This window comes from Lucilia sericata, unplaced genomic scaffold (assembly GCF_015586225.1).
Source record: "Lucilia sericata isolate MDLA Ls3-8-SP2 unplaced genomic scaffold, ASM1558622v1 Contig000024F_arrow, whole genome shotgun sequence".
Lineage (NCBI taxonomy): Eukaryota > Metazoa > Arthropoda > Insecta > Diptera > Calliphoridae > Lucilia > Lucilia sericata.
This window is the reverse complement of record NW_023994062.1, coordinates 859,052-878,037: the sequence shown is the minus strand read 5'-3', so window position 1 is coordinate 878,037 and position 18,986 is coordinate 859,052. Positions and strand designations below refer to the sequence as shown.

At 31.4% G+C, this 18,986-nt stretch overlaps 1 protein-coding gene across 3 annotated transcripts in view; it reads right to left on the bottom strand.

Annotated features, from left to right (window-relative positions):
- LOC119609552 (probable G-protein coupled receptor Mth-like 14) overlaps nt 1-17,734 on the bottom strand; it is an 81,889-nt gene extending 64,155 nt beyond the window's left edge. For 2 of the 3 annotated variants that reach the window (XM_037964389.1, XM_037964407.1), the window contains exon 1: nt 17,320-17,734. In XM_037964389.1, coding sequence (XP_037820317.1) covers nt 17,320-17,477 — 158 coding nt within the window. In that variant the 5' untranslated portion in view covers nt 17,478-17,734. Of the gene's footprint in view, nt 1-17,315 lie in introns of all 3 variants that reach the window. The other variant, XM_037964397.1, reaches the window with a different exon arrangement.
- Between the last annotated feature and the right edge of the window lie 1,252 nt (nt 17,735-18,986).

Here is an 18,986-nt window from a genome sequence, read left to right as displayed (position 1 = left end):
TCCTCAAAAATAAAACTTAATGTTAAGTTTTATTTTTTTGTTCAAAAATAAAACTTATTTCTCGATATTTATTTTTTGTTCAAGAAATAATTATTATTTTTGAGTTTTATTTTTTTCATTGAAAAATAAAAATCATTTTTAAGTTTTATATTTTTGGTTGAAAAATAAAAGTTATTCTTGAGATTTATATTATTTTCTTCAAAAATAAAACTTAATATGAAAATATATTCTTACAAATATGTAAATGAAATTTTGATTAAAATGTTATTATAACATTAGAAAGAAGTAGTTGTGTTACATCCAGGCAAACCGAATGTATTGTCACCATCTAAACGTATCTAATAACCTCTATGAAGAAAACAAACTTTTTAACAAACTTTTTTCAACTTTAACAAACTTTCTTTCAGAGTTGCAAAAAGAGTACTTTTTCTGTATGCACGTGGAAAATTACAAAAAAAAGTGTAAACAATAAGAAAACAAACCATAACAAACGTATTGCTTTATTTATAAAATTGTGAAAAATTGTCATAAAATTGAAAATCTTATTTGAGCACCAAAACTGAAATATATAATCGATAGGGAATCGAAAATGGAATCGATCTCTGTATTAAATATTCTTCGCGATTCTTGCTATGAGATGCTGTGATGTAACAAACATTGAAGTAATTAAAAATTTAACAAAAAGTGTTTTTACTCATAAAAAATTAAAAATATTCTTTGAGCAACAAAACAGTCAACAGAGCCAGTACTCAGAAAAAAATCGATATGGTGTTCGATTGGTATATTGTTTCCCTATCGGTAAATAATTTTAGTTTTGTTGCTCAAAGAATATTTTAAAATTTTTTGGTATAAAAACTTTTTCATAAAATTTGCGAATTTATCAAAGTTTGTTACGGTACACCGGCTAAAAGCAAGTACTCAGGAAAAAATCAATATACGGTTCGATTTGTCTATTGATTCCCTATCGACCACATATTTCAGATTTGCTGCTCAAAGAATAATTTAAATTTTTTGGTATAAAAACTTTTTAAAAATATTTGCGAATTTGTCAAAGTTTGTTACGTTACACCGTCTTATAGCAAGTACTCAGAAATGAAATCTATATGCGAATTGATTCTTCTAACCATTCCCTATCGATCACATATTTTAGTTTTGCTGCTCAAAGAATATTTTAAATTGTTTTTGTATTAAAACTTTTGGGTTAAATTTGCGAATTTGCCAAAGTTTGTTACGATACCGTCTTATAGAAAGTACTCAGGAAAAAAATCAATATATGGTTCGATTTGTCTATTGATTCCCTATTGATCACACATTATAGTTTTGCTGCTCAAAGAACATTTAAAATTTTTTTAGTATAAAAACTTGTTCATTAAAATTTGCCAATTCGTCAAAGTTTGTTACGTTATACCGTCTTATAGTAAGTACTCAGGAAAAAATCAATATATGGTTCGATTTGTCTATTAATTCCCTATTGATCACACATTATAGTTTTGCTGCTCAAAGAAAATTTTAAAATTATTTAGTATAGAAACTTTTTCATTAAATTTGACAATTTGTCAAAGTTTTTTACGGTACATCGGCTAATAGCAAGTACTCAGGAAAAAAATCTATATACGGTTCGTTTTGTATATTAATTCCCTATCGATCACATATTTTGGTTTTGCTGCCCAAGGAATATTTTAAAATTTTTTAGTATAAAAACTTTTGGGTTAAATTTGCGAATTTACAAAGTTTGTTACATTACACCGTCTTATCTCGGGGGAGTTTTCCCGTTTTTCCTACCGAGTGCGTCCCCGGGTGGCGGATAGAGGGTGGTGATGGACCATCTGTCTTCCCCCAAATTTTAGTTTCACTCAAGCTGAGGGAGGGCAGATTGTCCACCACCTGGGAATATTATATTCCCCACGGACCAAAAAACTGGAAAAAACATGGAAAATAAAAATAAAAAGTTAAAAGTTACGGTGCAGGGCCTAAATAACCCAGTACCGGCAGCAAGTGTTGATCCACTTGCGAGTCACGTGTCGTCGTCATCCTGCAATCGTGAGCACAATAATACTACGGAGGTGAGTACCTTGGCCTCCGTGGCGGACAATGCGTCAAGTGTACAGCATGCCTTTGGCAAAAACATAGTGGTGAAAGAGAAGGATGTACTCGGAGAGAGCTCTAAGCTACCTCATCCTTTAAATATAGGTGAGGGTTCTGACTCTGAATCCTCATACCTATTACTAAGAAAAGACTATCTGGAGCACAGAGGAGGAAGTAGAAAAATATGCTTCAGGATATCATAGTTAGTCAATCCCACGACACTCCTAAGGAAAAATCGGACTCTCTCACAAGATCTGAGGTAAAGAGGATCAGGTCTCCCGAAGAGTTGACAACTGAGAATAAACCTAAGAAGAAAAAGAGCTCCCCGTCTTCTAATACACAGTCGAAGCACAGCCACACTTCACTCATAGGAACCTCAAGTCGGCATCCTGCGAGTAAGGTTGACAACGCCAAGCCAGATATTTCGGAGGCGAACACGTCGGCGAAACCAACCTCGAAGGTAAGGGTATCTCAAAAGAAGCCTCGAAAAACGAGGAAGGAGAAGCTAGACGGTGGAAAAGGAAAAGAGCCGCCATCTTACGCAAAGTTGCCAGAAGAAGACACCGGAACGATCTTTGATATGCAGTTTACGATGCCGGTAATCCGACAGGCAAAATTCCAATAAACCAGCAGAGTAAAGTAGAAGATCTGGTGAACAATAAGATAGTGGACCACGCAATCGCTTCAAAAGGCAAACAATCAATAGAGAGCGTGAGCTGTGAGTTCAGCATGGGCGTGATGTTAATGAGGTTGGCTTCTCACCAATGTGTTAGCACCCTAAGGAACTTGGTGGAAAGTATCCCTCCTCCCTGGGACGGCGCTAAGCTGGGACTGGCAAAGAAGAGTGAACTTCCGGTGCTCTTAAAGTCCACTATCTATATAAAAGGATGGGGCAGCAAACTGGCTAATGAACGTATACTGGAAATTCTTGGAGGTCAAAACGCTGAGCTGGCTGTGGAAAAATGGGATGTGTTTTACAGGAAAGAAGAACCTGAGGGAACTTTATTTGTAATAGGTATCGACAAGAATTCCATGGCTAGTCTTGCCAAGAATAAAGGTAGGGCTTACTTCGCCTCTAAAGCTGTCATATTCAAAATTGGGAAGGTGCCTATTGGAAGGGCTGTTACAACAAGCCCCGAAAAGGACACTAAAAAACCTAAGAACACAGCATCAGTAGCCACTACTGATAAGATTGAGGAGTCAAATCCTAAAATTGAGGAAGTTACCACTAACTCGCCAGAAGAAAGTGCAGCTGCCCTTTCCAAAATTGGGAAGGCGCCGATTGAAAGGGCTGTCAAAACCTGAAACACACGTTACCCTAAAGAATTATTTCAGAATTAACGGATACTACACTTACGATACAAAATATCCAAGTGGCAGAGCCTGTGGTGGAACAGCCATATTAGTGAGAAAAAATATTAGACATTTCCCAATGCCAGAATACAAAAAGGACCATATCCAGGCCACCTCTATAAATATACCTGATAGCAGAGTTACAATATCTTCAATATATTGTCCTCCTAGGTATAATATTAATCGAGAGCAGTTTCTCGATTACTTTAAAACTCTTGGACCAAGATTCATAGCAGCTGGTGATTATAATGCAAAACATACATTTTGGGGCTCTCGCCTCATTACTCCCAAAGGCAGACAATTGCTAGAAGCAATATCGCATAACAGACTAGATGCCATATCTAGTGGCCAACCTACCTATTGGCCTACAGACCTCAATAAGATTCCCTATCTAATTGACTTTGCTGTAATCAAAAACATAAAACGAGAATTTATTTCACTGATCTCTTCACTGGACCTCTCGTCAGACCACTCGCCTACAGTTTTAACGTTATTAGAAACCCCAAATAAATTGGAAAACTATTGTTCTTGTTTCCCTAACAAGAAGACGAACTGGTTAAAGTATAAAATGTATGTCAGCTCACACTTGCCACAAAACATTTCATTGAAAAATGACCATGAAATACAATCCGCTGTCGATATATTTACGGATATCTTACAAGATGCTGTCAAAGTTTCTACACCCCCAGTCACCTTGGGATACTACAAAAATTCGAAATGTCCTAGGAACATTGAGTCTCTAATTAAAGAAAAGAGAACACTCAGGCGTCAATGGCAACAATTGCGATCTCCAAACATAAAGATTAAACTTAATCAGTGCCAAAGAAGACTTCACATCGCCTTAAAAAATAATAAGGAATCTAGTCTGAGAAATTATCTCAGAAACTTAGACCCTACTAGGAAAACAGAATATAGTCTCTGGAAAGCTGTTAAACATATGCAATGCCCTATTGCATATGAGTCACCCATACGCCTCCAGAATGATCAATGGGCAAAAAATACGTCAGAAAAACTTGAAGCATTCGCCAATCACTTGGAGAATGTGTTTACTGAAAATGATACAGATTCTTCTATTAGTGCTAACATTATAAATAATGTGGTTCCACGCCCAATAAAATTCCGGTTCTCTGCCGTGAAGACGGCAATCAAAGGTCTAAAGGCAGGAAAATCATATAGATAAAATTACTACCATGATGATAAGTAACCTGCCCAATTCAGCACTGAGAATTATTTTGTTCATCTTTAACTCGATGCTACGTATTGGATATTTCCCTACCTCATGGAAAGTATCCGAAATTGTTATGATACCAAAACCGAGAAAAGATGTCACTCAAGTGACATCATACCGTCCCATTAGCCTGTTGTCTATATTCTCAAAAATTTTTGAAAAGCTATTGCTTGAAAGCCTTATAGTACACCTTAACGATAATTGCATTATTCCATCAGTTTGGTTTCAGAAGAAAGCACAGCACTATCGAACAGGTACTCTTATTTGGAAGGCCTTCGAGAGCAAGCAATATTGCTCAGCATTATTCATAGATATTTCTCAAGCTTTCGATAAAGTCTGGCACGATGTACTAATACACAAAATTATCACATTACTACCTGCGAATGTTCACAAACTGCTTAAAAATTATATATATGAAAGATCTTTTCAAATCAGATCTAAAGAAAAATATCGAAATATATCTGCTGGAGTACCCCAGGGGAGTATTCTAGGCCCGTTCCTATATATTTTATATACTGCAGATATGCCAACGAGCGCACTGACTCACACATCTACATTTGCGGATGATACCGCTTTTGTAAGCCTTCAATAGCTTCTAAACAACCCTTCAATAGCTTCTAAACAACTCCAGCTTCACATCGGCGAATTCTAAAAGTGGCTGGACAAATGGAAAATAAAGGTCAATGCAACAAAATGTACTCAAGTTACATTTACTTTAAGACGAGAAAATTGTCCTCCCGTACAGATAAACAATATAAAAATTCCTGAACAAAGCCATGTGAGATATCTTGGTATCCACCTTGATCGCCGCTTAACATGTACTCACCACATTGAAGTCAAGGTTACACAAATAAAATTAAAGTCAGCTCAAATGTACTGGCTAATTGGAACACGGTCAGCTCTAGACTTGGAATACAAAGTGCTTTTGTACAAAACAGTTATGAAACCGATATGGCTATACGGCATTCAACTGTGGGGAACAGCCTCCTCATCTAATGTTGAAAAATTACAAAGAAAGCAGTCAGCACTGTTAAGGTCAATAACAGGTGCCCCGTGGTACATTCGCAATAGTAATATTCATAGGGATCTCAATGTCCCCATAATACGCGAGGAGATCAAATTCTCTTGTTTAACCTACTTGTCGAAACTAATGGATTACGTGAAAACCAACTCGCTGGAAGACAGTTTAATGGATGACCATGATTGAGGTTATCCAAATAAACCTCCATCGGAGGGAGACGGCTACCAACGCTCTGATGGCTAAAATTAACACGGGTAAAATACATATAGCTTTAATCCAGGAACCTTGGACGATTCGCTACAAGGTTTCTGGATTAAATCACGTAAATTTCTTTTTTATTCTGATAGTAGCAACATATATCTCGCTTCCGTTTACCTGCACATCGATCACATTGAACTTAGGTAATAAAGCCACCTTTGTCAATAGAATCAGAGAAGAAGTATTAGGTATAAATATATGTTCAGAAGAGCTTATAACCGAAATTCAGGATTCAAAATACTAAGACCACCACCAAAGCCGATAAAGTTTCGGAATAAGTCTGAAACTAATTGGACAATGTTCGCGACCTTACTAAACCGTTTAGGTCAGGACACTTTTCAATGTCGAAATAAGGAGGATATAGACGCCAAAGTAGAAACGTTCACAAATGCCCTGGTTGAATCGTTCTAGGACAGCTGTCCTCTGCGAGAGCGGAGATCTGCCCAGGAGAAACCCTGGGTAACCGGGGAGATCTGGAACCTTGGAAAGACTCTTCGAAAACTATTTAACCGGGCACGGCGTAAAAAGACCGCAGTATACTCTGATGAGTACTGTAAAACTCTTGGTGAATATAAGAAAATCGTTCGAAAAGCCAAACGAGACTCCTGGAAACTTTTCTGTGAACAGGTAGATAGCGTAAATGACATATCGAAGATAAACAAGTTCCTATCCAAAACTCATGTTCAGCCGGAATCTATGATCGATGACACGTGCATTTCTCTAAACATTTTGTAAAAGAAAATGTTTTCATATTTAGTTTTATTTTTGAAAAAAATCAAATAAAACTCAAGAATAATTTTTATTTTTCAAGTAAAAAAATAAAACTTAAAATTGATTTTTATTTTTCAATGAAAAATATAAAAATCAAAAATAATCGTTATGATTTGAACAAAAAATAAAACTTAAGAAAAATTATTATTTTTGAGTAATATATAAAACTCAAAGAATAATAATTAAAATTAGGTTTTTTAAATAAAACTTAAAAAATAAAAATCATTGTTTTAACCGATAATGCATCAACAAAAAAACAAAAATGGTATATTCAATTAACTTTTACTCTTAATCCTTGTATTTGATTTTTTTGTTATAAATTTTAAGAATAATCATTATTTTCTGTCCCTGGTTAATATACATATTGTTGAATAATTTCTATAACGAATTGTAGGAGAATTCGGGAGAATTTTTGACTATATTTGCTTTTTACATTTTTATACTTCACCTTATAGTCTATTCGCCTTGCCCATCACCTTCTCAAGAATAAATAAGTTTGTCATTCCGTTTGTAATTTCCAAAATAAAATTTTCCGACCCTATAAAGTATACATATAAATTCTGAATCCTTATAGATAGCGGAGTCGATTAAGCCATGTCTGTTGAAATCAGTTTTCTGAAGACCCCAGATATCTAGCAAAAATCCGAGACAACCTCTGAAAATTTCATAAAAAATAAGCAACAACAACACTGCTTATTCATGCGTTGTGTATTTTGTTTTTTTTTTTTTGAATATTTCGTTTCGTATGTTTGGATGGATGTGTTTTCATTGCCATGTGTATGTTTTTTTTGTTTCTTGGTGTATTCATTTTCATATGTTTGGATGGCTGTGTGCAGCGTTGCCGTTTTGGGCTTTTCCTACCAAATTTGGTAGGATTTTTTTCATTTGGTAGGATGGTAGTTTAAATCGATTTTTGGTAGGTTTGTTTATAAACGGTATTAAAATATTAAAATTTTTTTATTTCAAAATTTTATTACATTTTTAAATCATTAAATGAAGTTTGGAATAACGCCCTATAACAGGACTTAAGGATTGAAAACAACAGATTTTTCTAGACTCTAGAGTCATTAATTTCTTAAAACAATTTATGTAATTTCAGCGCAGTTTTTTGAGAACGACTTAATGTGGGAGCTAGAGCAAAATTTTGTTTGAAATTCTGAAACAAAGAAATATGTAGTTTATGACGAATTGTAACTAAGTAGTCACCTGAAATGTAAAGAGGCACAATAACCAAAATATTGAAAACTTTTTGATTGAAAATGGTCCACTGCATCAAAATGTATATTGTCGTAAATTTTTAGAACTCTATTGTCAAAAACAGGTCCATATTAATATTATTTTGAGCTATTTTATGTAGCAGTTAGGGAACCGATATTATGATTTTTGGATACTTCAAACTTAGTGGGGGTAAATTTGTTTATAATTGCTACATAACCAACATATTTTTCAACATTAAAATTATTTTCCAGAAGTTTTCCGATTTGTATTGGGTTTGGATACAATTATGTATACCAAATTTAATGGAAACATTCTAATCCTTGTAATTAGGTACAGTGGCAACGCTGGCTGTCTGTTTCATTAACTTGTGTATATTGTTTTTGTTTCTTGGTGTATTCAGTTTCATATGTTTGGATGTTTCATTGCGTTGTGTATTTTGTTTCGTATATTTGGAAGTCTGTTGGTTTGCCTGCATTGTGTATTTTGTTTTTTGTGTGTTTATTTCGTTTAGCGTTGTTGTTGTTCATTATGTTTTGCTAATAATGATATAGTCGGGAAAATGAAATAAATTAAAATTTTATAAAATTGATATTTTTTAAATACACTATGTTGAACGGTATATAAGTATATAAGAATTTAACTCCCGCCTGAGGAGTCCAGAAAAAAAAAACTAATGGCAAGGTTGTATGGAGCGAAATGTCAGCTTTCCAGCTATATAAATTTTCGAAAATCTCATTTTTAATTATTTAATTATCGCCAACCTTCTCCATATATCTGCCCCAATGTGCGCTGTCAAACTACATATATAAAAAATTCCATGAATTCGCCGCAAAATGAAATGACTTCACCTTATAGTTAATTCGCCTTGGTTTACATGGATGACAAAATTGTTTGTGTAAAATTTGAGCATTCTAACTCAAATTGCTATAAATAAATAAATAAAAAAATAAATAAATTAAATAAAATAATTCCTATATCGGGGAAACTCTTGGAGCTAGAATGCTCAAATTTTGCATAAACAATTTTAACATCCATGTTAGTATTTGCCTAATAAATTGACGGATCACGGGGGCATGATCCCACCATAATTAAATAAAAATAACCATATATCGGGGAAACTATTGGAGCTAGAATGCTCAATTTTGCACGAAAAATTTTGACATTCGTGTAAACAATTGTCTAATAATTGGCGGATAACGGGAGCGTGGTACCTCCCATATGAATTAAATACAAAAATTCGTATATCTTGGAAACATAGCTAGAATCCTCAAATTTTGAATTCCATGTGAACAATTTGCTGAAAATAACCGGACTAGTAATAGGGTCATGGTACCTCCCATATAAATTAAATGTTTATCAATTCTATAACAAGTTTCACTAAAACCTCAGCTACCTTAGTTTTAATGTGTTTACTATGGCATTGAAATGTTAACAAAACAATTGTCTTTTAGTCAGCCACCGTTTACCGACAAGAGAAATGAATATAGGCCTTTAGATGATGTAGCAAAGTTTGTGTTTTTATATATGATTCCATATTTTTTTTATAATTTAATACCATAACTTTTTTGTTATATAAAATCTGAATCTTCTGAAAATTTTCTTTTTCTATACTAAATATACTATTGTTACACAGTGAGACAAAATAAACGAAAATTTAAATACCTGGGACGTTTTTCTGAAAGGTGAATCCGCTTAGCACAAGAATATGTTTTTGAAATTTACCAAGCACCTCCAAAATCTTGAGTTACGGGTATAAAAACCGGTTTTTCGTACCTTTAGGCACTTTTAAGTGAGTAACTTAGTTAAATCTGGACCGATTTTAAGTTTCTCCACGGATTTAGAAAACAGAAGCTGAAGCGTTTATAATTACATATATAACGTTTAAGTAACCTGGAGAGATATGATTTTCATCAGCAAACATATTTTTTAGTTAACTTTTGCACCGTTGTACAAGTTTGGATAGGTTTATTGAAAGTATTTTATGTAGGAACCGTACTATTTATTAATTGATTAGAAACCCATGTCTATTCATGAGAAATATAAAATTTTTCCAAAACTGATTTTCCGAAAGATGCTTTATATGGGGGATAGGGAAATATTTAGATTTATGTAAAAGTTATTTATGCTGCATTTCATCGTGATATTGATTTCATCATTTCTGAAGGCGGATTTGCATGGTCACTAGGGTCAAAGAGGTTCAAACAATACAAAAATCGGTATAAATGAGTTTGCTGTAATCTTTAGTGATACTGCTTATTCTTTAGACAATACGGTATTATTTGACGCTAGTGCCCTTACAACAATTTTGTATTAAAAAAAATCAATAACGTCGTCAATTTCTACACAGAAAAAAATTAATACATAACTTGAATGAATTTTGTAATAAATTGAATGAATCGAACATGACGTTTTTTCCCAAACCATTTTCATTCAGAATATTAAAAGTTCATAAAATGTATGAATTTGTACATTAAAGATTTTTTTTTTTGTTTTTTTGCTCATTTTCTTTGATTTTCATAAAAATTGGAATAAATATCCGAGTTACCTATTAATATCTTCCATTTTTTAGAAAATAATCACATATTAGCGAATTTTTATGATAAATAAATAAAAATGTTGGAAAACAAAATATGAAATATTCATTCTTCAGAAAATGCTGCATGTTACGCGCATATTTCATTGTTTTCAATCTAAAAATCATAAAGAAATAAAAATTTTTCCAAAGAAAATTTCAAACATTTTTTAACAAATAGAAAAATATAAAGAAAATTTTTAATATTTTAAGTCAAGGCTTCTAGAATATGTTTAAAAATATAAAAATGAAAAAATTCATACAATTAAGGAACTTATTCTTAAATATTATTAACTTTAGTCAATGAAAGCAGTTCATAATATTTATGCTGGAACTTTTTTCTGTGTAACAGATTTTTAAAAACAAAGTTGCGTTTTTCTCATAGACATGGGTTTCTAATCAATTAAAAAATATATTTGCTGATGAAATTCACACATATCTCTCCAGGTTACTTAAACGTTACATATGTCATTATAAAGGCCTCAGCTTCAGCTTTCTAAATCTAACTTAAAATCGGTCCCGATTTAACTAAGTTACTGACTTATAAGTGCCTAAATGTACGAAAAACCGGATTTTACCCGTAACTTAAGATTTTGGAGGTGTTTGGCAAATTTCAAAAACATATTCTTGTTCTACTCGGATCCACCTTTCAGAAAAATAGTATCACTTCCAAAGTATTTATTTTTGTGACATAGTGTTATGTATGAAAATGTGTTATTTAAAATCATCTTTACGACTGTATTTATAAAAACATATTTTAGGTTTATTAAACAATTTTAGACAAAATTCAGGAAAATCGTATTCATAAACGCCAAATAGCTTAAAACACCTTCAATAAGCCATTGACAAATATAAGAATTTTATTGCAGGCTCGACCTTTACCCAGCAAAAAAAGAACATCCAATGAAGCGAAAAAGAAGGAGAATTTACTCCATGGAAGTACTGAAAAAGACCTGCAGATGTGATAATTTTAACACAGGCTTGTCATAGGAGAAATGTCTCTTTTTTTGATTCCAAATTTACTACTTCTGAAGTCATTCCCAAGAAGTACTTTTTATGTCCTTTTTTGGAAGTTATTTGGATGCGAAATTGTATTATAGAATACAACTAATTTGACTTAAATAATATTAACATTAATTAGGGAAATATACACATTTAATACAAAATCCCAAAAATAAATTTTTTTAACTCACAAAAATATAAATATCTTCAGCATTGAGAAAATTAGATTATTTTCGTTTTTTCGGAAGTCATTAAACATAACTTCCACAGAAGGTAAAAAAATCACTTAGTGCTAATTTAGAAGTGGTGATAAATGTTCTTCTTTTGGAAGTACTTCGTTTTCTTTTTGCTGGGTTATTTAAGCCAACAATAAGTTGATTTTTAACAGTTTTTTTCTCAGATAAAGCTGGTTTCGTTTACAAATTTGTAAATAAAATCCCAGAAAAAATGTAAACGGTTATATTTTGGGGAAAAAAACTCAAATCTAGGCATTATTATATCAATACACTTATATTTGTCAATATTCCAATTGGCCAGCACTATTTTTAGGCAATATAGAAATGCCCGTCTATATATGAACATATATAAATATAATGCCATAAAGTAATTAATCATGTAAATTATATCGATTAGTGTTATACTAATGCAAAATATATTCGCAGCGTTAAAATTAGTCGAATATCAAAGAAATTTATCAATATTTGCAAAAATTTGTCAAAAATTACAAGGAAAATATGTAAAAATAAGAAAATGTGCAATAGTGATGTTTATTTTATCCGTTATTTGGATACTTTTAATCATAACACTGTGTGACACTCAAACACACTCAATATATATACTTTGTTGGGTCTCAGCTGAATATTTCTTGGTGTTACACACAGTATGACAAACTTATATATACCCTCTATCACCACTGATGGTGGTGGAGGGTATAAAAAAGAAACAGCTGTTTCCATACTACTTAAGTTCTCTTTGCTAAAATACTGATGGAATTTCATCCACCCTAAAATCAATATAAATAAAAACTCATTTTACGATTTTTGAAGATTTTAGTTCTAACTAGTGGTCCTGTTTGGTTTACTAGAGAACTCAAACGAACTAAGAATCTTAAAAGTAGGTTATTTAAAAAGTATATTGAAAGGCGGTCAGCAGTTAACTATGTTAGATATTTTGAATCGTAAATGCTATTCTGATGACTTTCGCCGTACGATGGAAAGGATAAATGTTGATCAAAAAAGTTTTTATAGTTTTGTGAATTCTAAATGTAAAATATGTGGATTTCCAATATCTTTGAGATTCAATAATGTTGAATTAATTGATGGACCTGGTATTTCTGATTTGTTTCTAGGAATTTATACAACTAGTACTTTCTCTAATGAATATCCATACGTTTTGGAGACTTTTACTATGGTTCGTGATTTACATATTACAGAAAATGAGGTTCTTAAAGGCCTAAGGAATTTAAAATCATCTAATTCTCCTGGTCCAGACGGAGTTCCCTCTTCTGTTCTAAAGATGTGTGTTGTTGAACTTTATATTCCACTTACAATATCATTGTCCTCCGGTCACTTTCCATCCTATTGGAAGCAGAGTTTTATTATTTCTCTATTTCAATATGGGAATCGTCGTTGTATTGGAAATTATAGAGGGATCGCTAAATTGTGTGTTATCCCGAAATTATCTGAGAAAATTGTAACTGATAGATTGATTCATATGATAGGAAATATCGTCTCTGTTGTAAAGTCTTCAAAGATATTGGTGTACTCTGATGATGTAAAATTGTTCTTATCTTTTAATAATATACTTAATTGTGGTTAGGGTTTCCATATTCCCGACGTTTTTTGATTGAACCCGGGAATTACCGATAAAATAAAAAACAAATAATTAAAAAAGTGTTTACGCGATGTTTTATTGTTTTTTTAAACATATCAGGTAACTTAGAAATATGTACATACATATATATAAAATCAGGGTTGGCAATAGTTTTGAAGCAGTGAAAAGATAAGGGTAACGGTATTTGGATTATTTTGGTAACGTTATTTTAGCGGTAATGGTAGTAAGATAAAAGGGTATTTTAAAGGTGGAAAAATTATTTAAAAATAATATAAAATAACTGTAATTCGGTAACAATATTTTAAGTTGGAAGTACACAACACGCGTTGTACGCGGCAACGCGTTATAAGCTTCCGTCAAAAAACGTTGAAATAGTGTATTTTCATTTAACAAGTTATACACTGCGTCTGCCGTGAAAAGTTCAGCAACTTTCAACTTTTGACGTGTCGGCAGCTGATCAGAGTAGTATTTTGTTTTGTGTAGAATAAAAATAAACTATAATGAAATAAATTTCACCAACAGACAAATATTAAAAAATAAACTAAATAAACGCGTAAAACGCGGTGCCGCCTCAACGCGTGTGTACTTCCATTTTTAGAGATAACGACAGTAGAGTTGAGATAGCCAAGATTTATTTAAATAAAGTAAATAAAATACTTTATTATTTTCTTTTTAAATACATACATATCGCCCCTGTTTTGAATATTAGTACTATGTGGGTTTTCAGAAAAGCAAAAAACAGGTTAATTTACCTGTATTTTTGCTATCGCGTTGCTTTAGAAAAATATGTACCTTTTCGGATTCGGTAACTAAATTAATTAATATGTATTTTGAAAAATAACCAAATTTTTTACGCGTTTTAGCGCAATTCAAAAAAAACTCCACATAGGCCTTTTTGGAAAACAGTTTTTATATTGAAATATTCTTTCCATTTTAGGTATAGATTTTAAGATTTCGGTCGAAATTTGGATTTAGGGAATTTAAGGGGTATATTTGACCAATTATAATACCATGCAACGGATAAATTAGATGACAAATAGACCAAAATGAAGGTAATATAAAAACAGGTAAACAGCATCATCTAAACAATTCTAATAAAGAAATAAAAGTCGCAATCCTAATGAGATAGTGGAAGTCAAAGGTCATATGTATCAAATATTCGCATATATATCAATTATTGTTCGTCGTACAACTTTTGATGTTATTACAACTTTTGTAGATAATACAATTTCCAATCATTTGGTAAATATTATTTTCGCGAACCATCAGATGTTTTCGAATTATTTTCTTTTCATTTTCCTTTAACTGTTTTCCCTTAATCTGTCATGTTCCTGTTTTCTGCTGACGTCCCTTATTAACTACTACAACCAATAAACTCCTGTAGTCCTGCCGATGACTATAAATTAAAAACTACCTGTTATTTAACGTTTATTCCTGTTTTCACACATTTTGCTATATTGCTGCTGATCACACTTTGTTCCAGCTTTCTGTTGACATACCTTATTAACTATTTCACCCAATTTCTTTTTTTTTTTTCAATTTGTCTCTAAGTTCCTTATGAATTCTTTAATTTCTACTTGTTTATTTATGTTTTCCATTTTGTATTTTCTATTAATTTCTATAAATTCTTCTCATTTGTAAGTTAAAACTCTTAACATTTTTACAATTAACCTTACATATACATGTAAAATATACATGTATATTTCTTTTTCAATTGCAGTAGTTTTCGTTTATAGTCATCACTGTTATACTCACATTAGTTATATTGTCAATTTAAATACATTTAAATGTCTCTGTCGATCAATTTCATACTTTATAGTCCATTTTTGATATAACCACTTTTCACATAAATATATGCCATCTACCAGTGGCTATTAAAAGTCATGTTATATGAAAAAACTTCACGATATTGTCACACACGAAATTTGTTTCTAAAAAATTTGTTTTCAAAGTCTTAGAGCAAGTGCAAATTCAAATTTTTTATTTGAAAAAAAAAAAAAATATATATACATATATAAGATACAACTGTAACCACATCCTCAAGCTAAAACAGACTAAAAATATTGATTTTTTTATATAATATAAACAATATTTTTTAATGTAATGAATTTATGAAAATAATATTTATTTCTTTAATAAACTTGAATTTTTATTTTTTTTTGTATTCACAAAAAATGAATATATATATAAGATTTTGTTGTGGTTATACAAAAAATTTTGTTTATAATCACTTTAGCGATATAGCCCTCAGTGTGTAATTAAGGGTTGTGACTATAAGCGAAAAGTACTGTATAACTCTTTTTGTCATTGTTATTATTAATTAATAATTCATTAATATTGTTACTTATATATTATTTTAACTCTATGTACCACATTTTTGATCACTGATGTCAAGCCCCTATGAAAGTCCACCCATTTTTCTCCCAATTATTCACATGAATGTTAAAGGTATTTGGGCAAAATTATTATTGGGATAGTTTGCCACTTTTTGTTATAAATATTAATGTCGATACTAAAGGCTTTCCGAAAAAATATATATAAATACGTTTTTTTGCTCATGAAATGAAACATATATTTTTGGAAAGGGCTATATCCGATGGTTAAATAAAAAATTTTATTTTTTTCCTATATGTTGAAATATTGAGATAAAGAGGTTTTCCTTTATAATCTTCCTTCAGTAGTGCTGGAAAAATATTTGTAAATGAGTATTGATTTTTGGGTAAAATTTGTTATATAAAAAATAACTATAACTCTAAATATTAAATTTTTCCTCCTAATTTAACCCGTTTTAGCATTTTCTTTCTTTATAAATAATTCATAAATTTTACGTGATAGGTTTTTTTAATATTTTTTCTGAACTTAGACGGCCGAAATAAAGATATCCATATAGATTTTATATCATGAGCAAAATCATTGTAAACTAGTGTAAAAAATAATGACCTCCTACACCAGTTAAAATATTAAAATTAGATTTATTTTTTTATAATAAAGCATTTTAGTTAAATTATACCTTACGTCCTATATATGTACATACATACATACATATTTAAAAAATAATAATTTCTTGAAAGTGACATTATATCGGGGATGGGTGAAAATGTGGACCAATCCACATAAAATTTGGTTTAGATAAAATTGATTTATCCTGAATTTCATTGCGATACTAGCCCTCTTAAGCGAATTGCGAATTGTTTAACTCATTTTCTGAAGGGGTCTTTGTATGAGGGCTAGGGCTAAATGAAGTCCGATGATTACAAAATTCGGCAAGGTCATCAAATTTAGTTATGTCTCTTTTTGTTGAGATACGAGTATATACTTAAAACATAATTATGAGCTCAAAAGCGCTATTCGGAATGTTCAGTTGTATGGGGGCTAGGTGAAATAATGAACCGACTTTAACCGTTTTCAACAAGCTTTGTCCCTGGGACAATAGAAGATAATGAATTATATTCAAAATTGCGTCCTGTAGTTTGATTACAAGGTTTACATGGGCGGACAAAGCTGAATTGATTCAGAAAATGATTCTATGTCGATTGGTATACTTTAATGTGGGTGTAGGACAAATATTATTGTGCATTACAAACATCAGCACAAACCTAATATATCCTCCCCATCTAAAGTAGTGTAGGGTATAACAACGTCAGTAAAATAGTTAAGAAAAATGCACGTCAATTCCATTTGAAAAGTGCATACTTTGGTCCTTGAGATGTGCATACTTTGAATTTTTTTAATTGTTGGCTTGTAAAATTCAAAGTGCGAATTAAGAAGTTAAGGTTACCGTACAAACATAGTATTACGACTAAAATTTTAGAAATTCCGAGAGACGTTTTGATACTGGATATGTAAGATTTCACATACTGGAATATAACACTGTAACATGTTAAAGTATTTTGCCACGGTTTTTTGTGAATTGGTGACTAATCACACACATATGTATGTACATACAACGTATTTATGTATGTACATGTACTTACGTACTCTTTCTCAAGATTTTCATTAAAGTTGATTGTTGTTGATTCTGGATTATTAGTACTCGTAATATTATCAACCACAAACTGATCGCCATTACAAGATAATATCATTAAATTCATACTTATTATTACAGAAAACATACTTGTTACTTTAAAAATAGTCATATTTAGGATTTTTTTTAATTATTGATATGTAATATGTAAGTAAACAATATTATCAAATTTTGCATTCCAAATAAATAATATTTCAATATTTTTTATGTTACTTATTATTTTATTTTCTATTATTCACTGTTATATTCTGTTATTTATGCGTAATTTATTACAAACATTTCGTTTTGTATTAGTAACAAAATAAATTAAATATTTTAGACCGATTCGATGAACACATTGTATGTTTATGACACAAATTAGATATTACACTAAGGTGGAATTTGCTTATCTTTCTGATGAATAATTGAACGGAATACATGGCAGATAAGATAATATTTCAAAATATATATTTATATACGTATGTATAATACTGTTATTTTATCAGTAGTAACCCGATTTAACATTTTTGAGAAAATGTGCATTACTTTAACATTTTCTCTAAAAATACTCAAGCTAACGAGACAGTATTTTTATTGTTTTATGATAACATATACATTAGAGTGTCCCGAGGAACAGTCTTTTAAAGAATTTCATGTAGGAATACTTCTCAGTCGATGCGTATAAAGAACACGAGAAAAATAAAAAATATTTTTTCGAATGGTCCTCAGTTCCCTACCAGCGATTGAAAATCCTGACCTCAGTATAATTTGTGAGTTTTGAGCTGATTACGGGAAAAATAATATTAAAATTTTTGTAGAGTATTTTTGGTCCACAACATGATTTTTAGTGGGTTGTTGTTATGTTTGAAACGCACGCATTTAAGGATTGATTGAGACTGACTTTATTTATAAAAGAATAGATAAACTAAACTCCAATGACATAGTTGTATTAAAAGGGGTTAACAACATAGTTGCAATATTAATTAATAAAGTACATTTTAAATAAATCAGTAATATATAACAATACTCGTCCTTAAGAAAATTTAAATCTATGAAAGAAATAATAATTAAAATAATAGGCACTTATTTAATTTTTTCATTAAAAAAATGATTAATATCAACGAAATCTCTCAGGCGAATAACGACATACTCCCTTTCTCATCCTGGCACTTCGACGAAGTTCCTGTTGAGGTGTGTTCACTGTTCTATCTACTGGAGTTCTAACCTCCGGCTCTTGGCTTACAGCTGCCGGCTCACTAGGCTCTTGTGGTTGGTTTTGTACAGAATCCGAAAGTTCACCTGATAACGATAAGTATGAATAATCATTACTTAGATCATTTTGAGATTTTACTTGTGAAATTTTTGGATAATCTGGGTTTAATCTGATTTATGTGACGTCTACAGTCACCCATTTCAGTGCTAACGTTATATATCATTCTGCCCATTTGATGTTTTATGATTCCTGGAATCCACTGCTTTCCTTTGCCATAATAGCGAATGTAAACTTGTTGGTTTTGTTGGAATTTTGTGGCATACTTATGTTGTGAGGTTTTCTTCTTATCCAATAGCTAAGACCAAACTGTACGAACGGGCCTACCTCTTATTAACTCTATAGGGGATTTGCCATCTACATTAGGCATAA